This window comes from Artemia franciscana, chromosome 17, assembly GCF_032884065.1.
Source record: "Artemia franciscana chromosome 17, ASM3288406v1, whole genome shotgun sequence".
Classification (NCBI taxonomy): Eukaryota; Metazoa; Arthropoda; class Branchiopoda; order Anostraca; family Artemiidae; genus Artemia; species Artemia franciscana.
Genome location: NC_088879.1, coordinates 39,436,076 through 39,463,510, shown reverse-complemented (window position 1 = coordinate 39,463,510; position 27,435 = coordinate 39,436,076). Strand labels below are relative to the sequence as shown.

Here is a 27,435-nt window from a genome sequence, read left to right as displayed (position 1 = left end):
AAGAGGTATGCAGCCGAATATCGAAAGCCTCTTCCATCGTCGGTAGACTCAACAGTCTATGGAGAATGCCGCACATCTCAAGGCGTACGAAAATGCGAATCTATAACGCATCCGTAAGCTCCGTCCTGCTCTATGCGGCGGAAACCTGGCCCCTCAAATCAACCATCCTTAAAATGTTAGACGTCTGTCAGACGAAACAGCTTCGCCGGATCGAGGGATTCCGGTGGGATGATTTTGTAAGCAACGCAAGGCTGCTTACTCTCACCTCCCAGGTGCCATTCTCCGTCCAGATAGCGCAGAGGTCTCTCAGATGGTTCGGACACCTCCTACGAATGCCGACATCAACGCCAGCCCGAATAGTGTACGACTTCGACCCAAAAGCCCATGGCTGGTCTCGCCCGAGGGGCAGACCTCGGACAAGGTGGAAGGACAGCCTCGACAACTTCTTGGTGATGGCCAACATTGCTGTCGACGAGGCGCCTCATTTAGCAGCAGACTGGTCCGCCTGGAGAAGTCAAGTTGCAAAGCTCTCTACGCCGCACCCCATGCGGCAGGAGCCTTAAGTCAAAGTCAAGTCAATCTTTGGAGAAAGTTTTATTTAGGGCTGATAACCAATTGTACCTCCATTTTCAATTTCAGTCCATGTTTTATATTTCAACCCTATACAATATTCAATAATCAACATAATGGGTAATACAGTGCAAGTCAAAAACTCTTGCAAATCTAAGTCAATGGCAAAAGATTTTGCAAGTAATCCAAGATTTTCACTTTATTTGTTGTTTGTTTGAAAGAGGCAGCATCACCGAGAAAGTGAAAAAGAAATGTAATCTGATTATTTAGATGTCGACACCTTGAAAACTAGTTCAAATAATCATAGTTGACACACATTGCATACAGCCTTGCTATATTTAACCCTCACCTCCCCCCTAATCTGTAAATATATAGTACATATTGTATATTTTTAATGTATTCAGTCACCATTTCTTGTTTCAAAACCAGTTCTCGTTTTGTCACAGTTGATTCAATTTACAGGTACACATGTTGAAAATACAGATGGATGTATGTTGGTGTTGTTGTTTGGGGCTTGACACGTTTGACCAATAGGTCATATGCATTTGTATCACTCGATTATTCTGTGCCTTCTGCAATCACTAGCTTGCTTGGGTGTCACTTTAGTCAGTATTTACTTAACTGAGGCGTATATAGGAAATGTACAACTTGAGCTATATATTTGCACATCAGGGCAGGCTGGGGGGCGTTTGGGGGTAAAACATAGCGGGGCTGCATACAAAATGTATTAACTATGTTTGTTCTGCATATTATAAAGTGATAATTGTTTTCTTAACATGTTTCCTTATGTCTAGTCACTTATCTTGGCTAATACTGATTCAATTGACAGGTGCATGGGTTGAAAAAAGAAAGGCACAATGTGTTGGATAGTAGAGCTGCAGTCAAAATGTGTTAACTACAATTAATCTGCATATTAAGAAGTAAGAATTGTTTTCTCAGCATATTCCTTCTCAATATCCCCTAATACAGATCTTTACTATTAATTGTAAGAGAATAAGGAGTTGAGTGAACAAATTTAAAAATAGGTCTGCTGACTAGCCTAGCAGCTGTAAAGGCCTTTAAATGCAAGTTAGGAAGCAAAGATGACTTAACCTGCCAGATTCAACTTCCTTGCATGACTTAACTTCCCTTATTTGTTATAAGTGAAGCTGCCGGACTGTTATCCATGACAAGAAAAGAATTTGCTAGACTTGGAGAGTGAATTCAGTCTGGTTATAGAATGTATTCCTTGCTATTGGTTTGTGGTGCAAAATCCACAATTGTGCTCATGATTGTAGCCTAATAAAGCATCTAATTTTGACCTTTCCTTCCGTTTTTAAATTATGCTTAAAAAAATTTATAGTAGTTTTTAAAACTTGGCAAAATTATATCCAATGCCAATAATTAACCCTGTTTATTGACCGAAATTGGGTCAATTTTTCCTTTTTCTCATAATACAACTAGGAAGAAAGTGAATACATCACTTAATTTCTTTTGTTATGCTCTCCCAAATGTAATAATTAGGCTACTTGAGGGGCAAATTTTTTGGGCAAAAGGTAATTTATTTTTGTTGCTTTACAAATACTGACCATCACTAGAAATGGGCTTAAATATGGTTAACAACATACCATTTATTTTATAAATCAATTAAGAAAAAGTGACATATTACAAGGCATTGGTTTATAACAATCTAATTCCACAAAATTTAATTTATAAACATTATTCTTAAGTGTCAAACATTTTTTCTGACATCTATATAAAAGGCTGCTAACTTTGCTGTAACCTAATGATAAAAGTAAACAAAAACTAGCACCAGGAAAATATGTGGGCTTTTAGAACATCTTTTATAAACAATTGTATTGATTCAGAGTTGAAGGTGAAAGCATCTTTATAGAATTTGGTATTGTTAAATATCAAACCAGTAAGCTTTTTCAGTGATTTTAATCCCTGCAAAGCTAGTTAGATTTCACGATATTTGGCAAAGGATTATAGTTCTTGACCTGAATAAAATTGTTGTCACAATTTCAATAAGTAAGAGATAATCCTATGATAATACTTATTAAATCATTTTGACTGATTAATTATTTTTACCATCTTTACTAATAAGTGAGTAGAAGAGGGGAGGTTTTTCTGTAGCAAGTGATGTTGTACCTGCTGCGAGTGACATCTCCCTTAAACTGCAGGGATTCCATAGCAGAAGCCCAGACTTCCCTTGCTTATTGTTATTAGAGCTTCTTAAACTACCCCAGTACCTTCCAATATAGTTCAATTACCTTTTGGTATTATCTTTCCTTCTGTTTTGTGATGTATTTTATTTTTTGGACTACCATGATTCTCGGATTACACCTAGTTACTGAAAGACAAGCATGAGCAAAAAATTCTTCCTGAATACTGTACTGAATTTTCACATTTCAAACTAAAAGTTCACAATTGCTATTCAAGGGTGCAAAAATTGAATGCATTGTAACCTTGGCTGTGAATTTCTTTGCACATGATCCAATCTTAGCAGCAAAGAAACTTCTTTATTATGAACTTAATATGCAAGGCCGTTTCATCAGTCATGCCAAAGACAACAAAAAATTTAGTGACATGTGTAAGATCCTCATATCAGTATCCAAAGAGAAGAAAATATAGCGAACTTCGTTATTTTCAATCCCTGTGAAACTCCGTCGTTGGTAGTGCTGTTTCTGCCACACTAGCTACAAAAATAAACAATATTTCTTGAAAGCTAGATTGATTTGTTGACACCACAACCTGTGTGCTCTTAAATGTGAATTCTTTGAATACTGAAAAAGTTAACAATACATCAACCTCTGCTAACTACAATTCGCAAGCAATAAATCCATCATATGCTGTAGTGCTTAAAAATTTTCCACAAGGCTCAGGGATCCTCATGACCATAACTAGTTTACTGACAGCATATGCAAAGAAGCTTCAACTGAAATTATGGATGTTATGTGATCAAATAATGACTGGAAAACTGTCGTGCACTTCAGATAAGTAGGTAGCAAAATAATTGAGTGTGAAAGCCACTCAGCCATCTGTGAGTGCTTCAATGGAAGAACCAGTCCTTGTAGCTATTGTTGAACCTGTCCCTCAATCCTTAGGATTTTCTGACCTTCAGTAACTAATCCCCAAAAGTGCAAAGATAAGCCAGTGTGGCACTTCCCACACCTTTAAAGTGCAGTTTGAGACCCACAGTGACCTTGAATTTTTCCTAAAGGAATCAGTGTGCATTGGTCATGAACGTCAGGCTGTTCGGGAATTTTTCTAACTTCCCTGTTGATGCTTTAGGTGATATGGGGTAGGTCGCCTAGCGGTGAATTGCCAATCAGATGTTGTTTTTGGTCAATTTGGTTCTACCGATCATGTATCTGATCATTTGAATGTATTGACAGCTATTATGCTATGTGTGTTATGCAAGGCTGCTGGCAACACCTGTTACAGTGTGAAACGTTCAAATAATCTTCCTGCCAAAATTCAGCTTAATCCACATGTTTGGAGTGCCAATAGTCAGCCATAATAATAATAATAATAATAATAATAATTTATTTATAAGCCACATCCTAACAAGTTATGGCACTTGTGGAGTAACAAAAAGAAAACAAATGAAATACACTGCAAGTAAAATACACTACAAATAGAAAAAAACACTACGCTACAATGAGATTAACCGAACAGACAGACCAAAGGATGATGAGGCGATAAACGATAAAAAGCTGATTCCGACAACCTTCCATGCAGGAGGGCCAACTTTGCACTTATATCAGGGACATCAAACTTACGAATTATCTTCCCATTGCTATACCAAGGGGGGAGATAAAGTAAAAATTTACAATATCTGAAATAAAAAGTCCGAATCTGATTAACATCTTTTTCCTTTAGAAGGGGATAAAGACCAGAAAGGTAAAGGACAGAATGATCACAGAATGTAGCATATAGTCTACCGAGTGCACGTCTATTATACTTCCCTCAATTAGCAACTATCTTAGAATAGCCCATTTGAATTTTCTTTTGAACATCACGAACAGTGCACTGCCAAAGGCAAGAAATTGAATTCATAACAGTAATACCCAACCACCGAAAGGCGGAAACAAAGGGTATAGAAAAACCGCGACAAGCTAAGGGAGCATTAGAGGAAGTCGGACCATTAAAAACTAGAAATTCACATTTCTCAACATTAAGAGAAAGACCAATATTAGAAAATAGACGTGAAACTTTTGAGACCATAAACGAGAGACCTTGCTTATTTTTACACAAAAGTAAAAGGTCATCTGCATAAGCAAGATAAGAAACATCTGAGAGTCCAATAAAATAATTTGATCTAATTTCATCTAAAATACCAGAAATGCACATTTTGAATATACTAGGTGATAAAACCCCTCCCTGCTTGACACCTCGACATAAGCGGACAAACGGAGATCCAGATCGTGTCAAAACATGATGTGTTTTACTTACAAGAGCATCTTTTATGTCATTTAGGCCTTAGTTTTTTGGACGTCAGAGACAAGTTCACTTGCCATGCATCTTCTGCAAAGCAAAATAGTGCTGGTGGTATACCGTCAGGTGGTCTTGTGACTTGCATAAAATCCACTTTATTTATGCTGCTTGTAGAATCTTGTGACTACATTCTTGCAGTTAAAGTTAATAATGTGTTTGTCTACAATGATTATTTGCTGACTGATTACCATAGTGACACATCTGAGCACCTTTTTGCTCTTGCCTCTGAAAAGCTATGCAGAAACGTTTCAAGAATTATTTATAGTAATTCTGCATGACTAATTGTTGGAGATTTTAACTGTAACTCAACTGCTCCATCTGCTTGTTCTTCTTTGATTGAATTCAATAATCGTTTGTATGTTGATGAAGACCAAGATTTCACATACATTCACAATTCCTTGTCTGCGTCCAACATGGACCATGTTGTTACTACTCTGTCCTTAGATGTCTCTCAACCAAAGGTTCTTTGTGATTATTTAATATCTGATCACCTGCCTGTATCATTTTCTATCTCACCAAATAAATGTTCTCAGATACCTACTTGTCACCCAAAAACACCAAATCCATAACATATACATAATTCGGTATTAATCAACCCTGAACTGTATGGATGTAGTGTTTTTAAAATCCTTTCCAAGGTACCGTTTGTCCTGCTAATCAAGCACTCACAGCTGTCAACTGATGAAAAACGCATTCTCCTTGATATTTATTGTGCAGAGGTATGCCATGCTTTACAATATGCAGAATCTTGTGCTGTTTCATTGAAGCACTGCCATCCAGGAACAGTTCCCCAGTGGTATGAAAATCAAACTCTCTCCCTATCTTGTGATTCAGCAAAGTTTTGGCTACATTTTATGGATTGTTTACGGCCATTCATGGTCCAGTCTAGTTAATTCCATCTGCATTGCAATAATGAAAAAGTTTGCCAAGGAACTTTAGAACCACAACAAGAAAATCACAGAATAGTCAGCACAAAAAATCCAAGATAGCCCTCATTTCCTTTGGTTGACACTCTGTCCAAGGATCCCCAACCCTCTCTTTCCATTTGTCATGTGTCTCTATCTGAGTGTTATTCTTTCTATGAAGCCGAATTCTCTCTACCAGACCCCCAACTTGAACATATATATACTGAAGAGCTTTAACAATTTTTTTTGCATTCTCTGACTCTGATTTTACAGTATCTGTCATGTCTGTGGCTGCTGCGGATGGTTTTTACACAAGGCAGGTTCCATCAACATTCTGTGTGGGAGATATTTCTCCTATTCCAAAAAGCGAAAAACCTCTAGTCAATGCACATCTTTCTGGCCTGTAACTGTATCAACCAGTTTATGCAAGGTTTAGGAACTACTGTTCATGAAAGAGCTTGAAGAAAAATGTTGTATTCCTACACATCAATTTGGCTTTCAACATGGCATTGGTTGTGCAAATACCCTTGCGATTGTTGCTAATGTTCTGCTTGATGCTTCTTGTACAGGTAGTTCACTCGCTTTGACGATTCATGATTTTCGCCATGCCTTTGGATCCCTGGTCCACCGCTCTATGTAGTTGAGGGCTGTTAAAAAAGGAGTAGATCCAGCTATCATCTGGTTTCAAAGGGACATGTATGCTAAGAATCTGTCTTAAAGTTTCTCTTAACCCAGACGAAACACCAAGACCACTTGATAGAACTGTATCCTACTCATGAAAGAGAAGCCACGCAAGGTACCATTGTCTCACCTTATTATTCCAACAAATATGTTTTTGAAGCTCAGGACCAGTGTCAGAAGTCTTGCATTCTTTCTGGCCTCAATATCTTCTTAGACACTTATGCTGATGACATTTTTAAAATCAGCCAAACTTTCGAAAAAAATTCTAAAGCTTTCCAAAAGCTGCAAGCAGAATACTTAAGATCTGTTCTTGAATGTAACTCTGAAAATTTCGGGAGAGTCTTGGTAAGTACACTGCATCACCAACAACATAGCTTGAAAATGTTCAAAGGCAGATGGACCTATTAAGGATGAGATGGGTCCTTACTGATCCCGATAAAAAACAAAGCCTGGGCAGCATATTTTGAAAAGCTGGTAAGTAGGTCATCACTTGCTGATCCTCCGAATATACCTAACACGCTATTTCTAAACCTAGCCATTGACATTGAACCATGGGGAGATGCTGAAAGCAGCAAAAAGGCCGCTTTCCAGTAAATCCCTAGGGGAAGACAGGATTGCTGCTGAGATGTTAAAATGGTCTATAGCTGCGTGTATAACTGTATTGACAACGCTCTTAGCAATAATCTAGAGAACAGAAGAAATTCCTAAAGACTGGACAAAAAGCATGCTTAAAGAAAAAAAACTAAGAAAAAAAAACATGAAAAAAAACATGCTAAAAGAAAAAAAAAAAACTTTTTAAAGAAAAGTTTGCCAAGGAACTTTAGAACCACCATAAGAAAATTGAAGAATAGTCAACGCAAAAAATCCAAGATAACCCTCATTTCCTTTGGTTGACACTCTGTCCAAGGATCCCCAAATCCTTTCTTTCCACTTCTCATGTGTCTCTATCTGAGTAGCATTCTTTCTATGAAGCCGAATTCTCTCTACCAGATCCCCAAATTAAACACAAATATAAAGAAGAGCTTTAACAATTTTTCTTTGCATTCTCTGACTCTGATTTTACTGTATCTGTCATGTCTGTGGCTGCTGCGGATGGTTTTTACACAAGGCAGGTTCCATCAACATTCTGTGTGGGAGATATTTCTCCTATTCCAAAAAGCGAAAAACCTCTAGTCAATGCACATCTTTCTGGCCTGTAACTGTATCAACCAGTTTATGCAAGGTTTAGGAACTACTGTCAAACAGTTCGTGGTAACGAACTGTAGTAAGGAGCGACCCGGCTCAATAGTAAACGAAACTCTAAAAAACGGAATTTCGATACTAAAAGATATATCAAAAGAATCGGATTTTTATGCTGATTTTAAATATATAAGTTTCATCAAATTTAGTCTTTGTCATCAAAAGTTACGAGCCTGAGAAAATTTGCCTTATTTTGGAAAATAGGGGGTAACACCCCCTAAAAGTCATAGGATCTTAACGAAAATTACACCATCGCATTCAGCGTATCAGAGAACCCTATACACAAAATTCCAAGGTCCAATCTACAAAAATGTGGAATTTCGTATTTTTTACCAGAAGACAAATCACGGGTGCGTGTTTATTTGTTTTTTGTTTTTTTTTTTTCCCAGGGGTCATCGTATCGACCAAGTGGTCCTAGAGTGTTGCAAGAGGGCTCATTCTAACGGAAATGAAAAGTTCTAGTGCCCTTTTTAAGTGACCAAAAAAATTGGAGGGCATCTAGGCCCCCTCCCACGCTCATTTTTTTCCCAAAGTCAACGGATCAAAATTTTGAGATAGCCATTTTGTTCCGCATAGTCGAAAACCATAATAACTATGTCTTTGGGGATGACTTACCCCCCACAGTCCCTGGGGGAGGGGCTTCAAGTTACAAACTTTGACCAATGTTTACATACAGTAATGGTTACTGGGAAGTGTACCGATGTTATCAGGGGGATTGTTTGGTTTGGGTGTGGGGTTCAGGGGAGGGGGCTATATGGGAGGATCTTTCCTTGGAGGAGTATTTCATGGGGGAAGAGAAATTCAATGAAAAGGGCGCAGGACTTTCTAGCATTACTATAAAAAAAACAATGAAAATATAAACATGAAAAAGTTTTTTCAATTGAAAGTAAGGAGAAGTATTAAAACTTAAAACGAACAGAGATTATTACGCATATGAAGGGTTCTAAAAATACTTTAGCATAAAGAGCGAGGTATTTAGGAGGAGATAAATACTTCGCTCTTTATGCTAAAATTTTTTTAAATAATTTCAACTATTTATTCTACGGCCTTTCTGATTCAGGGGTTATTCTTAAAGAATTGGGATAAAACGTAACGTAAGTTACGTAAGTTATGTACGTTTGTTACGTAAGTTAATTCTTAAGTTACGTTTTTTTTAATAATAAAAACGTTCGTTAAAAATTAAAAGATCTAGTTGCCTTTTTGAGTAACCGAAAAATTGGAAGGCAACTAGACCTCCTTCCCCACCCCTTATTTCTCAAAATCGTCAGATCAAAACTAAGAGAAAGCCATTTAGCCAAAAAAAGAATTAATATGCAAATTTCATTTTAGTAATTTATGTACGGAGAGCCAAAATCAGACATGCATTAATTCAAAAACTTTCAGAAATTAAATAAAAAAAACAAGTTTTTTTAAATGAATGTAAGGAGCGACATTAAAACTTAAAACGAACAGAAATTACTCCGTATATGAAAGGGGCTTTTCCTCCTCGACACCCCGCTCCTTGTGCTAAAGTTTGATTCTTTCTCGCAACTCTACTTTTTAAAACAATAAAAAACTTTAGCGTAAGGAGCGGGGTGTCGAGGAGGAAAAGCCCCTTTCATATACGGAGTAATTTCTGTTCGTTTTAAGTTTTAATGTCGCTCCTTACTTTCATTTAAAAAAACTTGTTTTTTTTATTTAATTCATGAAAGAGCTTGAAGAAAAATGTTGTATTCCTACACATCAATTTGGCTTTCAACATGGCATTGGGTGTGCAGATACCCTTGCGATTGTTGTTAATGTTCTGCTTGATGCTTCATGTACAGGTAGTTCACTCGCTTTGGCGAGTCATGATTTTCGCTATGCCTTTGGCTACCTGATCAACCCCTGTATGCTTTTAAGGGCTGTTAAAAGAGGAGTAAATCCAGCTATTATCTGATTTCAAAGCGACATGTATGCTAAGCTACGGATCTATCTTAAAATCCCTCTTAACCCAGACGAAAACACCAAGGCCACTGAATAGAACTGTATCCTACTAGTTAAGAGAGAAGCAAGGCAAGATACCATTGCCTCACCTTATTATTCCAATAACTATGTTATTGAAGCTCAGGACCAGTGTCAGAAGTCTTGCATTTTTTCTGGCGTCAGTATGTTCTTAGGCACTTATGCTGTTGACATTTTTAACATCAGCCGAACTTTTGAAAAAATTTCTGCAAGAACTTCAGCCGAATTTTTCCAAAAACTGCAAGCAGAGTGCTTAAAATCTGCTCTTGAATTTAACACTGAAAATTCTGGGAGAGTCTTGGTAAGTACACTGCATTGCCAACAACATAGTTGGAAAATTTTCAAAGGCAGATGGACCTATCAAGTTTGAGATGAGATGGGCCCTTACTGATCCTGATAAAGCAAACAAAGTCTGGGCAACGTATTTTGAAAAGCTGGTAAGTAGGCCATCACTTGCTGATCCTCCAGATATACCTAACGCGCTATTTCTAAACCTAGCCATTGATAGTGAACCACCCTTTGGTGGGGAGATACTAAAAGCAGCAAAAAAGCTAAAGTCCAGCAAATCCCCTAGGGGATGACACGATTGCTGCTGAGATGATTAAATGCCCTATAGCTACGTGTATAACTGGTATGAACAACGCTCTTAGAAATAATCTAGAGAACAGAAGAAATTCGTAAAGACTGGACAAAAAGCACGCTCGTAAAAATATTAAAAAAAGGTAGTGCTGTAAGGTGCAAAAAGTACAAAGGCATCAGCCTAGTGTTAATACCTGACAAACTATTAGTGACTATCCTCCTTAGTAGGATCCAACCAGAACTAAATGACCTCTCCGTGAGGAGCAGCACTGATCCCGGACCAAATTGTGTGTGCATTGACCTCATATTCACTTGAGAATGCTCTTAGCAGAATGCTCTTCATAGATTTCAAGAAAGATTTAGACTCGTAGATCGCTAAACGCTTTGAAGGGTCCTCCGATACTATGGGATCCTTGATAAGCCCTTCCAAGTCATCAAAGTTTTCTACAAAGACACAAAATGCTCTGTGAAAACAAGTGATGACAGCACCTTTTATTTCTGCATTATGACGGGGTGAAGCAAGGTTGTGTGATGTCACCACTGTTATTCATCCTCATCGTCGACTTTGTTTTTTGGACCTGTGGCTGCCATATAGTTCAGTTTGAAAATAAGAGACTTGCAAAGGTTGACTTCCCAGGTGCTGTCAGTTTCCTAGAGACCTGCAAGGAAAAGCTTCAGTAATAACTCAATCAAGTCAGAGACGTTGCTGAACCTTTCGGCCTCAAAATCACTGCCAACAAAACGGAAAGTATGGCCAACACAGAATTTCCGCTCCAGCTACACTATGGACACCGGACCATTTACGAAGTTGTGGAGTTCAAGTACTTAAGGAGCACCATCCCCAACACTGGCTCCTGACAGAAAAAAGTCAGGCTCAGAATCGACCAGGCAAATGTATTTTTCAAGAAGCTGACCCAAATTTGGTGTAGCCTGCAGTACTCCCTGACTTAAGCTGTTCAACAGCAACCCACCAAGACCTCCATTCAAAATTTTGAGATAAATGCATATAAAAACCATTTCCAAATTTTTGTTGATGGGTCCAAAATTTTTGTTGATGGGTCCAAGCCACTCGGGAATAATAGGTAAGCATAAGGCAGATGAAATAGCAAAAAATGCTTTAAATATTGACCAGCCAAGTGGGAGACCAATCTCCATTAGAGATATTTACCGCTAGAGACTTACAGGGGTACTGATAAATAATAAGAATCCAATCCTATCACCTTTCCCCAGTAAGCACCTTTCCAAGATTTATCATAGAATTCGGTCAGGTTCAAATGGGCTAAATTTTCAGGTGTTTTCATATCAGCTCCCTAATTCAAGTGGCGAAGTTCCCTCTTCCCCCCTTTGCAGGTCATGGAATCTTAAAAATGAAACAATCGATCATTGCCTATTTGAATGTAATATGCTGACGTCTGCACAGTATACTCTGCAATGTAAAATGTTAGTATGCTTCAAACACCACAAAATTCCACTAGCAGCCAAGAGTCTTGCTGACCATACTTGCACACAGAGCACAGAACTCATATATATTCTCTCATAATTCAACTCCTAGTATCAAAAGATTTACTGCAAGAAATCTGAGCAGAAACAAGATAAGTAAGATAAACCAACTCAGTAGCTCTGTCCATCTCACAGAGTGAGTCAAAAGGAAAAGGGCTGCATAGTCTCGACTGAAAAGCCCCCGCCTGCTGAAAAAGAAGAAGAAGATAAATATTTTGTTCAAAATAGTCGAAAGTTCAATAAATATAATTCTAGGGCCAGCATGACCCCCAAAGCCCCTGGGATAAGCAGAAATAATGCAAATTGCGAATTATTTATGCTTTGTTTTTATAATGGAAAAAGGAGACTTGTTTGATGTTGATTGTACAATGAGGTTAAGATCTTTAGGGATTGTTCTTTAGGTTAAAAGATCAAAGATTTTCGTGGAATGTGTCCCTATTTCTCAGGTTTTTGTTGTTGTTGTAATATATGCACCATCAAATAGAGAAATAAAGTCAGTTTTTGAACTGGTGATTCATGGTAGTTTTCATTTTCTAGTTGCTTCAAGGTCAGTAGATGAGATTGTGACACCTGAGGAGCTTCACTACATTCAGCTAGAGCTTGAAAATCTGCTGACTACAAGTCTTTTAAGGACCAAATATTTAGCTGCCAGTGATGCTACAGCTAGTAGTACTGCAGATACTGTAAAAGTAAGTCTTTTTAAAAAAGGGGAAATTTAATGCAAAATAGCCTAATTTTACATGGTAAAATATGGCTGGTTAAAATTTGTTTTTGACTTTATAAAGGTAGTCCAAAGTAAAGTCTGCTAAAATTAGCAAAATAGCCGAATTTTACCTAGTTGGTAAAATATGGTTGGTTAAAATTTGTTTATGACAATAAATAAAGGTAGTCCGAAGTAAAGTCTACTAAAATTAGCAAAATAGCATAATTTTACCTAATTGTTAAAATATGGCTGGTTAAATTTGTTTTGACTTTATAAAGGTAGTCCAAAGTAAAGTCTGCTAAAATTAGCAAAATAGCCGAATTTTACCTAGTTGGTAAAATATGGTTGGTTAAAATTTGTTTATGACAATAAATAAAGGTAGTCCGAAGTAAAGTCTACTAAAATTAGCAAAATAGCATAATTTTACCTAGTTGATGAAATATGGTTGGTTAAAATTTGTTTTTGACTTTAAATAAAGGTAATCCGAAGTAAAGTCTATTAAAATGAGCAAAATAGCCTAATTTTACCTAGTTGGTAAAATATGGTTGGTTAAAATTTGTTTTTAACTTTAAATAAAGGTAATTTGAAGTAAAGTCTACTAAAATTAGAAAAATATATGTTATTGTAAATTGTAAACATTGGAGATTTAGAAAACTTTCGCTTTGACATAAACCTTGTCTTGTTTTGTGTAATATTGCTCTGTAATAATGCTGTGTAATAAAGTAGCCCAATATAATAAAGGAGGTCAAACATTAGCCACTTAAAAAACAACCAAAATCTGGGACAAATTGGGAGGATTTACTGCCACCTTGCATTTGAAGGATTTTTTTAAAATAAATGCCACTCACAAATGCATCCATCATGTCTGAAGAGAAATGTATAAATTCTGAAACTAAAGAAAAGCTTCAATAAAGAAGTAAATCAGAAAAATAGAAAAAAAAATGTTCTAGCCTTCCAATGGTAAGTAGCACATCTATCAGGTAGTGGTTAGTAAAATGGGTGCCTGTCAGTTAAGGATCCATTGCCTTATTCGTATGTATAGCCTATGCTTAGCCTTTCAGAAGCTAAACTAGTTAATGCAGTTAAAAAAAAAAAAAAAAAACAGAAGAAAACATAGGTCTATATTAAAGTGTAAAAAAGCACTTGTCACTCACACAATGGTCAGGGTTGATGGATCCCGTGAGTACTACACAAGCTCCCTAACCTAATATTCTATTCTGTTGGCACAGAAAATCCGTATAAGCAGTGGCGTCGATTAGGGGGGGGGGGGCAGCGGGCGTTTGTCCCCGTGGATTTTTAGTCCCCCCTCTTGAAAAATACTTTCTGGTATCTCTTTTTTCTTGTCAACAGAGAAGAGGTTAATGGTAGGAAAAGAATGTCGAAAACATATCAGCTTTAAAATTATAACTATAGAAACTCTATATATAAAAACTCAAAAAATTGTTAAGGGAAAAACGAAATAATTACCATCTTGTGACTCATTTTGTGAGGAATAGAGAGGTGAGGAACACTTTTTTTTAACTGGGGAACACTTTTCCCCAGTTAAAAAAAAGAAGGAGGACCTTAGCTGTTTTCCATATTTTAACCCCCCCCATCCCCAAGGAGTAATTTTTTTTACATGTATTTTCTTTTAGTTTAATTCGACCATTTTTATCTTTTTAACTTTTTAACTTACATTTCGGAGTTTAATCTTTGACTAACGAATGAATTTTCATTCTGATTTTTGTTGTTTTCACTTGGCATTCTTTGCCAGTTTTTCTTTTTTTTTATATTTTGTATGATGTGATAATTGACATTGTTTTTTTTTATAATACCACTCGGTTTTTGTTGTTTCGACAAACTTGTTTTAAGTAACTTCAAATTGAAAAAGAAAAAGGATTTATAGTTAAAAAAAAGGATGTTAGGTGTCCACCCCTTTGTCTTTTAAGTAAATGTTTCCCTTTGCATTTTAAGAGACACCAATAGTCTTCCTCTAACATGCCCACATAGTAGTTTTTAAGTGTTAATCATTCTTTACTTTTCTTAAAAATATTATTTATCTATTTATTTATTAAAATATTGAGTCGTTGTTGAGCCTTTTTATTCAATTATAAGGTAAAGGTAATTTAACATCAGACATCGCAAATTACAAACTTAAGCATATCAAATAAAAGGAGGAGGGATAGTGAAGATTCTTTAAGAATAGTCTAAGCGTCTCGTTTGTATGTTTTAAGGACCAAAATTAACCAACAATTGCGATGCTAAAGTTTTTTTTTTTTAGCCCACCCCCTTCCACTCTAAAATAATTTGAAGAAATTTTTTTTACAAATATGGCCTATAGAGAATTTAAAATAATTTCCCTAATAAGGGAGACTAATTCTTTGACAAACCAAAAGTAAAAAATCTGGATTCTTCTATTGTGCTAAGACTGGTGGTTATGTTCTTTTGATTTTAAGTTTCTAACTTAAATTTTTGCGGAGATTTTAGCAAAAGAGAAGGCGTAAAGCTTTTTGTGATTCAAACTATTTTTTCTTTCAATGAAGGGGGGTATCCAACATGTACTAATCAAGATAAGCCAAATCTAAACTGCAACGTGATTTTTGCCCTTGGTGTATTTTGATTTTAGATTTTCAAGGCAGGAAGTATTTAAATTAACATAGGATATTTCTTGGCATATTTTGGGTACTTGCATCCATTATTGCAGGGCATTATTTCGAGACTGTTAGAAAAGCCGGTAAAATAGTGATGAGCCACAAAATGGAATTAAAAGGTTCAATCATAAAAACAATTTTACTTGTTCGGTGAAGTGCCTCAATCATTTTTTTAGTGATTCATTTTTTTCATTTCAATGATTCATATGAATCATTTTTCATTTTTTATGAGTAATCTAATAGATCCAAAACTGTTATGAGTAACTGTTATTGCTCAAAACTTTATATTTTTGCTCTTAATTTGTTGTTGATTTTAAAAACTTAGGGAAGAGATGTTCAAAAAAAGGAACATATTTTAGGTTCATGTCTTGACTGTTGTGGATCTTTGTGTCTGGACTGTTTAGAAAAGTAGATAGTTAAAAAAAAGTTGATGACATTGAAATATCAGTTTATTCTCTTTTAGCCAAAAAGTCCAGCAAAAAGAAAAGGAGTTGAAGGATCCCCTATAACTAAGAAACCAAAGGAGCAAAAGCTACCTCCCACCGAGCCACCCACTCCTGCATCCACTAGTAAAACTGCAAAGTTAAAGGTTTGGTTTTTAACTAATAAAATTAGTATAGATATGTCCAAACATGTACTCGGTGGGCCTTATTAGGTCTTCCTGCTCACGCACTATCCAAAACCCAAGTATAATGATACTAGGGCCAAAAGGCCCTTATTTGGCTGTTATCAGTTGACCCCTGACCTTGTGTGAGTTATATTACAAATTATAGAAGATTCTGCCATTACATTTTTTTCTATTTCTGCACTGGAAGTTGTGTTTCTGGTTGATGTTGTCTTACGAAAATAATTTGCGATTTTGCTCATTAAGTTGATAGTTCAATCGTGGAGGATCTATTCCCCCTTTTCTCTTCTTCCTCATTTCAAAAATGACAAGTATCTGAAATTGGTCGATTTTATGTCTTATCTTGTATAATACATGTCAAATTTCGATGTATAACTTTTGTCTTATAAAATGTATTTTGATTTTTCAATTTAAGTCAACTTCTCAGGAATTTGTTAAAACTCCTTCTATCAAAAAGTTTAGGAATGGTAAGTTATGTTGGATGCTAGTGTAAAGCTAGATAGAGATAAAAAAACAGGTCAGCAATTGATTTAAAAATGAGAAGCGCTTTTTGTGTCATGGGATTTACAGTTTTGTTTTATCTTATTTTTTTTTTTAAAGGAAGTGCTTTGCTGGTCCTTGAACCAGAGCAGAACACAGATAAAGTACAAAACTAAAAAAAAAAGTGGACTGGATTTTCTCTGAAGAAGCTGAAATTTCAGCAACCTTTTGTATTTTTAGGGGGCGAATCGCTTCTTTTAGAGTAATTAAGTAAAAAAAAACTAGTTTTTTTAACTGAAAGTAAGGAGCGACATTAAAACTTAAAATGAACAGAAATTACTCCGTATATGAAATGGGTTGTCCCCTCCGCAGTCCCACGCTCTTTACGCTAAAGTTTGACTCTTTGCCACAATTCTACTTTTTAAAACAATTAAAAACTTTAGCGTAAAGAGCGTGGGACTGCGGAGGGGACAACCCATTTCATATACGGAGTAATTTCTGTTCGTTTTAATTTTTAATGTCGCTCCTTACTTTCAGTTAAAAAAACTAGTTTTTTTATTTAATTTCTGAACGTTTTTGAATTAATGCATGTTTGATTTTGGCTCTCCGCACATAAATTATTGAAATGAAATTAGTATATTAATTTTTTTTTGGCTAAATGGCTTTCTCTTAGTTTTGATCAGACGATTTTGAGAAATAAGGGGTGGGGAAGGAGGCCTAGCTGCTCTCCAATTTTTCGGTTACTTAAAAAGGCTACTAGAACTTTTAATATTCAACGAACGTTTTTATTAGTAAAAAATACACGTAACTTAAGAATTAACTTACGTAACAAACTTTTATATTCTTATATTTTTATTATGTGTACGAGGGGGTTTGTACCCTCGTTAATACCTCGCTCTTTACACTAAATCGTAAGTTTTGTCCCAATTCTTTAAGAATGACCCCTGAATCAAAAAGGCCGTAGAATAAATAGTTGAAATCACTAAAAATATTTTAGCATAAAGAGCGAGGTATTTATCTCCTCCTAAATACCTCGCTCTTTATGCTAAAGTATTTTTAGAACCCCTCATATGCGTAATAATCTCTGTTCGTTTTAAATCTCAATGCTATTCCTTACTTTCATTTGAAAAAACGTTTTCATGTTTATTTTTTCATTGTTTTTTTTTTATAGTAATGCTAGAAAATCCTGCGCCCTTTTCATTGAATTTTTCTTCCCCCATGACATATTCCTGAAAGGAAAGATCCTCCCACAAAGCCCTCTCCCATCAACCCCACCCCCCAAACCAAAAAATCCCCATGAAAACGTCTGTACACTTCCCAATAACCATTACTATTTGTAAACACTGGTCAAAGTTTGTAACTTGCAGCCCCTCCCTCAGGGATTGTGGGGGAGTAAGTCATTCCCAAAGACATAGTTATTATGGTTTTCGACTATGCTGAACAAAATGGCTATCTTAAAATTTTAATCGGTTGACTTTTGGAAAAAAATGAGCATGGGAGGGGGCCTATTTGCCCTCCAATTTTTTTGGTCACTTAAAAAGGGCACTAGAACTTTTCATTTCCGTTAGAATGAGCCCTCTTGCGACATTCTAGGACCACTTGGTCGATAAGATGACCCCTGGAAAAAAAAAAAACAAACAAATAAACACGCACCCGTGATTTGTCTTCTGGCAAAAAATACAAAATTCCACATTTTTTAGATAGGAGCTTGAAATTTTTCCTATAGAGTTCTCTGATATACCGAATGCGATAGTGTGATTTTCGTTAAGATTCTCTGACTTTTAGGGGATGTTTCCCCCTTTTTTCCAAAATAGGGCAAATTTTCTCAGGCTCGTAACTTTTGATGACAAAGACTAAATTAATTGAAACTTATATATTTAGAATCAGCGTAAAAATTCGATTCTTTTGATGTATCTTTTAGCATCAAAATTCCGTTTTTTAGAGCTTCGTTTACTATTGAGCCGGGTCGCCCCTTACTACAGTTCCTTACCACGAACTGTTTGAAAAGAAAATAATTCGGTATTTCGGGGCTTCTGACATTATTACTCCTTTGCGGAAGTTAGGCTCAAAATTGAAAAAGGATTGTATTTTTTCTCTGGGCCCCTTCCACCTCTTAGTTCGTTTATTTTCCCGTTAGTTTTCACCTGTTTTCGCTTTATAGTTGTGTTATCTCTTAGCAGTTCTTTCGTTAGTTGAGTTATGGTTGTGGTATATATGTTTTATCGCTCGTATAGTTGTGTTATTTTCAAATTATACTCCATAATAGAGAGGCTCCGAACACCCAGCATTGTATATTAAGCTCTTAATTTGACGTTTTTTTCTAACGTGACCAGATTCGTCCTGCGCCCTTTTCATTGAATTTTCTTCCCCCATGGCATATTTCTCCAAGGAAAGATCCTCCCACATAGCCCACTCCCTCAACCCTACCCCCAAAACCAAAAAAATCCCCCTGAAAACGTCTGTACACTTCCCAATAACCATTATTATATGTAAACACTGGTTGAAGTTTGTAACTTGCAACCCCTCCCCCAGGGACTGTGGGGGAGTAAGTCATCCCCAAAAACATAGTTATTATGATTTTCGACTATGCTAAACAAAATGGCTATCTCAAAATTTTGATCCGTTGACTTTGGGAAAAAAATAAGCGTGGGAGGGGGCCTAGATGCCCTCCAATTTTTTTGGTCACTTAAAAAGGGCACTAGAACTTTTCATTTCCGTTAGAATGAGCCCTCTTGCGACATTCTAGGACCACTTGATCGATACGATGACCCCTGGGGAAAAAAAAAAAACAAAAAAACAAACAAACAAATAAACACGCACCCGTGATTTGTCTTCTGGCAAAAAATGCAAAATTCCACATTTTTGTAGATAGGAGCTTGAAACTTCTACAGTAGGGTTCTCTGATACGCTGAATCTGATGGTGTCATTTTCGTTAAGATCCTACGACTTTTAGGGGGTGTTTCCCCCTATTTTGCTAAATAAGGCAAATTTTCTCAGGCTCGTAACTTTGGATGGCTAAGACTAAACTTGATGAAACTTATATATTTAAAATCAGCATTAAAATGCGATTCTTTCGATGTAGCTATTGATATCAAAATTCAATCAATTTTTTAGAGTTTTGGTTACTATTGAGCCGGATCGCTCCTTACTACAGTTCGTTACCACGAACTGTTTGATAGGATTAAATTAAGTTTCCAAAAAGACACAATACAACAGATTGCTACAATTTCAGCTTCTTCAGATATCATCCGATCTTCATTTTTTGGGCTTAAATACCTCCGTCTAATTATGTCAAAAAATCAGGCTATCCTAAGAAACGGCTCAAAAATGGAGTATTTTCATACAACCCAAAACTTTGACAAGAATGTAGATTTAAAATTCTGTCCTATTGTGCAAAATGCCTGTTTTTCTGCAAAAAAATGGCAGAGACAAGGAGTGTTGCTTGGGGAGGAGTCCAAGGGCTAACTTTATCTCACTAACCATACAGACTGAAAGTCTTTGCACGATTTTGGGTGAAAGAAGGTGCGATATCCCTGTGTTTATTCGAAGGTGTTCGAGAGTTGTTTATTCGAGAGTTGGCGGTAAGAATATTGGGAGGGCGTTTGATGGTCTCTTGCTCTGGTTCTCTCCAGTTGTACCATTTGAAATCCTTGTGTGATACTGGTTCAAAGGTCAGGCAAAGGTCAAGGTCAGCAGTCAGCATGATACTGGTTCGAACAAAGTGCAATATGCCTACCTTTTTTTGGAGAAGTTGGTGGCAGAAAGGGCAGACAGATGTTGGAGGGGCCCCGGAGCAGTTTATGCCTTCAGTTATGTAGACTAGAAATTGTCTTATTATTTCACTTCAAACAAGGTGCAACTTGCTTTCTTTTCTACAAAAAAAAATGGTTGGAAAGAGGGGGAGGGGGAACAGCCAAGATGCCATACCTCCAATAATACTAATCAAAAATCCTAGTATAATCCTGGCTCAAATACGAAGCCATATACCTACCTTTTTAATTAAATCATTTTCCTTACCTCACCTACTTTTTTGTACCGTTTCTCGCCTTAGTTTGAACTTTCTTGGCCCAGTTTTCTATTTACTTGTTCTCTTTTTTTTAGTCCCATCGTAATCTATGAAAATTAATATTCTAAAATAAAATCTATGCCAATTTCTTTTCTGAATGATATCTTAGTGTTTTGTAACTCATAATTGGTTCCGTTTTTGGATTACAGGTTACATCATGGATGCTTCCTTAACCTGAACTTTTTAGCCCTGTTTTCTTTTAACTGGCATTTCTCTTTTTTTCAGTCTCATCCTGTTACGTCTCCTATATCAGATGCTGAAGTGGAAAACGAAGATCTTTTGCTACCCCAGCTTGACCTGGTTCGGCAGCCAAATCCAAAACAGGATTTTCCAAACAAATTCTGGGCATCTATTGAACCGTATTGTGCTCCAATCACTGAAGATGATCTGAAAGTAAGGCCGTATAAAATACCAAATGGACCAAAGAATAAGTCAAATCCATCAAATTCCTGAAACTAAACTAGCATGCGCCCTACGTGCTCCAACCCCCATTGTTAGGTATTAGTATGGTTAAAGCACACATCGACGACTTAGGAGAGTGTCTTTGAACCAATCTCGTGGGGGGTTTTAATGGGCCACACATGATTGTACAGCCTTGTAATATGGCCGAATTAACAAAATATTCCAAATAAACCGAATGAATTAAGTTAATTAAAACAGCCTACTGCCCGCCCCCGCTCTCAGGATCTCTTTTATGTGCAGATATGAGTTTGAACATAGTGTACGCAACTGTGTGGATCTCATGGGGGATTTTAATGGACCCCACATGATTGTACGATCTCGTAATTTAGCCAAATTGACAAAATATGCCAAATAACCGAATGAATTAAGTTAATAGCCTACTGCGCGCTCCCGCTCTCAGGCTCTCTTTTGTGTGCAGATGTGAGTTTGAACGTAGTGTACGCAACTGTATGGATCTCGTGGGGGATTTTAATGAGCCACACATGATAGTACGGCCTCGTAATATAGCCGAATTGACAGAATATGCCAAATAAACTGAATGACTTAATTTAACTAAAATAGCCTACTGCCCGCCCCCGCTCTCAGGCTCTCTTTATTGTGCAGATATGAGTTTGAACATAGTGTACGCATGTCCAACTCTTACAGAAATGGGTATAAGAGGCTTTCTCTTGGAGGGGGGGGGGGTCAAATCACAAAAAGTGCACTGTAAGATCGAGATCTTCACTGTTGGTGCAAGCTAGATTGCATACGCCAGAGTTACTAGTAAGGTGCGAAACCAGCTCTTGCTGACTAACTTTTCGACGGCTTTGTATGTGCTGTAGATATATTTGTGGGATTTTCATTTATAAAGTCTATAAAAGTTCATCAGTGGGTAGTGCCCTTTGGAGGGATGGCGGCACATACTTCAACATACCTTTCAGGGCGCTGCGTAGGCTCTGGAAACGTTCCTTAAAGTTTCATGTACTTAGCTAAACTATTTTCCAAGATAGTAAAAAGCCTCTCATCTTGAATTTTACCCGTAATGTTTTCACCTTTCGGCTCTCTTCGTAGTTTGCTAACACTGCCTAAATAGCTAATTTTTTTGAGAAAAAAGAGGGATTGAATTCAACTTTTTATCAAATTTTAATATTTTGGGGGAACAGTCTTCTTTAGCTTTTGTTGTTGGCTTCTTTGTTGTTGATTTAGTTTCTATGATATCATCTCTTTTTGATACAATACCAAAAAATTGCAAGAACATTGAATATATAAATTCTCTAACACTAATTTCTCAAAAAAACTTCTATCTATTTGTTGCTATTTTTATTACCTTAATTTGTTACCTTATAACTTGTTATAATTATAACTTGTTACACTTCGAGTTTCATGCTGGGACTGTTCAGCTTGTGCTGATGATTGATAACACATAAAAGAAAAGAATTTTTTTTAATTTGTTGAAGGCCAATTGAGACGCCAAATGGGAGTTTTATAGGAGATATGAAATTGAGAAACCCATTGGGAGTCAATCTCCAGTGGTTTAAATCTAAAACCGACGTATAGCATCGTCTTTGGTGAGAGTGTACAAGATGGTTGGTTATGACAAACAGGACCAGCCTCCCAATAAGAAACTCTCCCTGCGTAATTATATCAGTCAATTAATTGTTGAGTGGAATGGGGAATATCATTCATATTTTTATGGTTTTGTTTTCCATTCCGCATCCAGTATTGATTTGAATGATGCTGTAGTTAGAACATGTACTGTATCTTCACTGAGTTCATTCCAATCATTATCAGCCGTTCAGTAACAAAGTTTTGCTTATCCTGGTATTCACAGCCTGTTTAGAAAGCTTTTTTGAATATCCTGTTGTTCGCTGGGTTGTAATATTTTGTTTAAAAAGATTGTTTCTTGGTTGGCTAAGATATTGTGGGTCGCCGCTGCGGCAGAGTTGGCACTTTCAATTTCTCCAGCCTTGACCTGTTATGCACTTGGTTGCGCGTCTCTGAACTCCTTCGACCATTGTTGTTTCATACTTGTATGAGGGAGAGGTAAGACAAGTACCAAAGTCCAAAATAGGTCTCACAGTTGCTCTGTCAAGCCTTATAAAGACTTTCTGTGATGGTTCGAAATAGTACACTTAAGCAGATGGAGACTAGAATTAAACTTTGATACTACCCGCTGAAAGTGCTCATTGAATTTTAATTTTTCGTCAATGTGAACTCCCATGTCCCTTTCATTTGACCTGGTTTTCAGCAGTATGTCGGGTTTTGACTTGGAGTCGAACCTGAGTCGAAAATGGCATGGAATCGAACATTTAGTCGAATTGGAATTTTGGATAGATGTATTTGTGTATTAAATCTGTTAGCAGGACCAAATATTTTTGAATCGTCTGCATAAGAACCATATTGTTTTCTGTTTCTTTTATCATGCCATTTGTGTAAATGAGAGACAGCAGGGTCTAGTACTTTACCCTATGGTGCGCCACTGGCCACCTCACATGGACTTGAGAAGACATCATCGTTACAGGTGAAGCGTCCAACTTGCCATGTACGGTTTGAGAGGAATTCCGTTGTCCACTCAGCAACATGTGTGTAGATACCTATGCCTGAAAGTTTCAATTTAAGCCGTTTATGAGGGACCTTGTCAAAAGCCTTAGTTAGGTCTAGGATACGGGGATTTTATAGTTAAGAAGACTGGTGACAGCGTTTTATGGTTCAAGAAAGTTAGTATCAACCGTTTTTCCTGGAAGGAAACCGTGTTGGTCGGGGGATAAAAGATTGTTGTTAAAATAATGGGCCAGACGATTAGCCTTTAAAATTGACTCTAGAGTCTAGAGGCTAAAGTCGTCCTAGCCAAGTGTTTAGTGCTTTGGACTTGAAACCCTGAGAAGGGTTCGAGTCCTGGTTATTTGGTTTGGAACGGGGGTCAATGGTGCGACCCTGTAACCTCAACCAGAGTTGACCCAGCTCTGAATAGGTACCTGGAGGAATCTGGGGGAAAAACACGGGTAGCGTAGGATGATTTGCCCTCAACCACGCATTGCATTCCCGGCCGAAGGCATCGAACCAAGAGGTCGGTACCTGTGCAACGCATACCATTGATCAGCATGCGATTTTTTTTCTAGGTTTTCTAGAGTCTTGGTGACGGCAGACTTTAGACTCATAAAGCGGTAGTTCTCGGCCTTCTTACGATCCTCTTTTTTTGAAGAGGATCGTTTTGTATGCGTCCCAGGATTAGTTTTATATGTGGGATCAGTTTTAGGATTATGTGAAGATTAGTTTTATATGTGTCCGTTTCCACTCTGAAGGGATTTTCTTGAGTTCAAGGGACTTCTAGAGGATATGGACAAAGGGAAAGTAATCTCTTTAGCAAGTTTTTCAACAACCTTGGGTGAATATTGCTGGGATCAGAAGGCTTATTGGTGTTCAGGGCCCCAAATCACTTCTTGCTTGTTTGTGGTGATACCAATATAGTTGAAATTGGGCGTTCGATACGTGTTGGGTGGCAGAAGTCTATCAGGCTCAATAGTGAAAATGGATGCAAATTGTTACTTGAGCAGTTCCGCAATTTGTCGTATGTCCCTCACTTCGTCCCCATCTGATGATTTTAAAACATCTATTGATCTTCTTCGGTAATCCTGGCTGGATACACAATCCCAAAACTTATTTGGGATTCTTTAACTGTCAATAACAAGCTTTGACTCAAATTTTGTATAAGTTATTTTAATAAAATTTCGTAGTTTATTTCGAGCATTAGCAAACTTTTATAATTGTCTTCTTTTCTGTTTCGGAGGTAATTTTTCCAACACCAATTTTTTCTGTTTCTTTCCTTACATATTTATGGGGCCATATAGTGTAATATTTGGCTTTGGAATTGTTTTGACTGACGTGTGTTTCTTTTGTAGCTAAGTTAACTGGCTTCCGAAATTATTCCATTGGTCGTCCATACTTCCCTGAAGTAATGGATTCCAGTCAAAATAAATCACTTATTTCTCTTCTGATTGACTCCTAATCAGTGACTCCTTCCCTGATGTTGTGTACACGATTTTTTGTACTCCTTTGTTCTCTTATGAAAGGTTAAAATTAACTTAATTTTATTAAATCAGCTAAATTGACTAATTAATAAAATTAATAAATTAAAACTAAATAATAAATAAATAAACTAAATTAATAAATTAAACTAAATTGAATTACCTAAATTAAATTAACTTAAATTAATTTAATAAAGTTAAATTAACTTAAAATTACTTCTATTACAATGTAGTCACCTTTTCCAAGGAGAGGCAGATAACTAATCCTTTGGAGGTGCTCCTTATTTTGGACAAATACTAAGTCCAAAAGTGTCGATTCCTGAGGTGACCTGCGTCTTGAAGGTTGATCAATTGTCTGGTAGAAAGATGAAGACACTTAGTAAATAAATTGTAAGAGCCTCTATCTATTAGTGTTCATCCATATTGGAAGCCTTCCATCCGAACTAGGCCAGAGAAATTAAAGTCACCTGCCTTCCATGAGCAGGTTTCCTCTAAAAGATGTAGCTGACTTGCGTAGCTGCAGTCACCCTTTCTGTCTCTATGGAACCAGTAGTGGAGGGACTTCTGTAAATGCAGCCCACTCTTTTTATAGTTAAATTTTCATTGTGAGAAAAATCAATTCATATACTCTCAATAAAAGCCAAATTATTACATATGTTTACTGGACGAATAGTGTAGCATCTTATGACTAATGCTAGAGTTCCGTGTCTACAGTTAGTTGAGGGTAAGCTGGAAACGCTGTCGTATCCTGGGACTTTAATAAGAGATTCATCCAGTCCGGAGCTACTTGATTTAGAACGGACATCGGTCAGGTGAACATTAGTGTAAAGACCAGAAGAATCTAGACTTACAGGTCATATTTGATCCTTACTTATATTAGGGTATTAATCCAGATCAGGTGGGCTCCATATCGTAGTTATTGTAGATTTAGCAGTCCACTAACTCTCAAAACCTGTTTCATATTGGTATTTATCATAACTGGGTGTAGAAAATACTTGTACCGGATGATTTGACACTACTATTATCTCCAAAACAGAACGTATTTAAGTTGTTTAAATTCTTAATTGAAGCTCTAAATCTAAAAAGGGGTTGGCGGGGATACGGCATTCAGGCCAGCCTTGTTCTTTGAAACGGTTTTAAAGTCGCAAATGACCAGATTTTTCTCGCCTGCTGCAACCCGCCTCTTCAGTGGTTCCACAAGCTGTCTGTGTTTTTCATGATCCTGTTTAGAACAATCATGATGGAATTGTGCGGTTCCCTCTCGTATAAAGAATTCTTGTACTATTTTCTTTTTTATCCGGAGAGATAATACAGTGGACACGAATGGCGGGGCATTGTTATTGAAAGCACCAGGTCCAGTACTTACACACCAAAGGAAGTTCCGTATTCATTAGTCAGGAACTTTCTGAAAGCAGCCAAATCGTCATCGTATTCTTTTTAATCATGAACTACTAGGTTGATTTTGTGTCATCCTCTATCTATCTCTACGTACAATATGGTGCATTTCTGCTTCCAGTGACTGATGAAAGCCTACGTCTAGGTTCATGGCTGTAAGCTCCACCTGCACAATCTGTTATGTTTCTATAGCGCTACACTTAAAGGGCGCAGCTAAGCCTGAACTTATGGCTTGAACCTCTGCCTGCACAGTCTGTTGTGTTTATACAGCGCTACACTTAGAGGCCACAGCTAAGCCTCAACTCATGGCTTGAACCTCCGCCTGTACAATCTGTTGTGTTTCTATAGCGCTACGCTTAGAGGCCACAGCTAAGCCTGGACTTGTGAACTTCAGCGTAAAGAGCAGGGAGCTAAGAGCCGCTTCTGTTCGTTTTAAGTTTAATGGCGGTCTTTGTTTTCATTATAATTTTTCAACCCAGTTTTAAAGCAGAGGACGATAATCAACAATTGAACTTGATAAAAACGCCAAATGTTATTATTTATAGTAGCCCTGGCTCACTCGGTCAAAAACTTAAGCTTTTTCTGAACAGGGGCTAACACTACCAACCATCTTATCTAGTTCCATCGTTTAAATTCTGATAAGTGGATAAATAGTACCTGAGCGTTGCTAGTCAGCCCTCCTGGAGGATTGTAGCCCAGTTATTTTCTTTCTACGCTCTGAATACGCTCTGAATAGCGAAATTGAATCAGAAAGGCTTGCCTGACGGTCTAGAATAGCTTCAGTGATTACTGTTGTAATGTCTTGAATACTAGCAGCGGGTTGTAGAACAGGCTTAGGACCCGTGACAGTAGTATCTTTATCGTGAACACATATTCATTTTAACCGGGCTTTTCTTCCTCATTTCAACTAAAAGATTATATTCTGCATCAAATATTTCTAGTCAGCCACGGCACATGCTCATTCTTACAGTTGTCGCAATTAAGAGCTTTGGAATTTTCCTCCAGGAATAGGCTTCACGACAAGCACTTCTCTACGTACTCCTCGGACTTTCCTTTGGTCGTTCTGACTTTACTAGCATTATTTAGGGAATCGCAAAACAACTTTGACAACACTGTCTTGGCAAATAGGCCGGT

General features: G+C 37.1%; 1 protein-coding gene across 4 annotated transcripts in view; it reads left to right on the top strand.

The window, feature by feature from the left end:
• Positions 1 to 27,435, top strand: part of LOC136038227 (transcriptional adapter 3-like) — a 91,569-nt gene that overhangs the window by 9,287 nt on the left and 54,847 nt on the right. For 3 of the 4 annotated variants that reach the window (XM_065721322.1, XM_065721323.1, XM_065721321.1), the window contains exons 2-4: positions 12,474 to 12,625; positions 15,733 to 15,858; positions 20,666 to 20,833. In XM_065721322.1, the coding sequence (XP_065577394.1) occupies positions 12,474 to 12,625; positions 15,733 to 15,858; positions 20,666 to 20,833 (446 nt within the window). The remainder of the gene's footprint in view (positions 1 to 12,473; positions 12,626 to 15,732; positions 15,859 to 20,665; positions 20,834 to 27,435) is intronic. The other variant, XM_065721324.1, reaches the window with a different exon arrangement.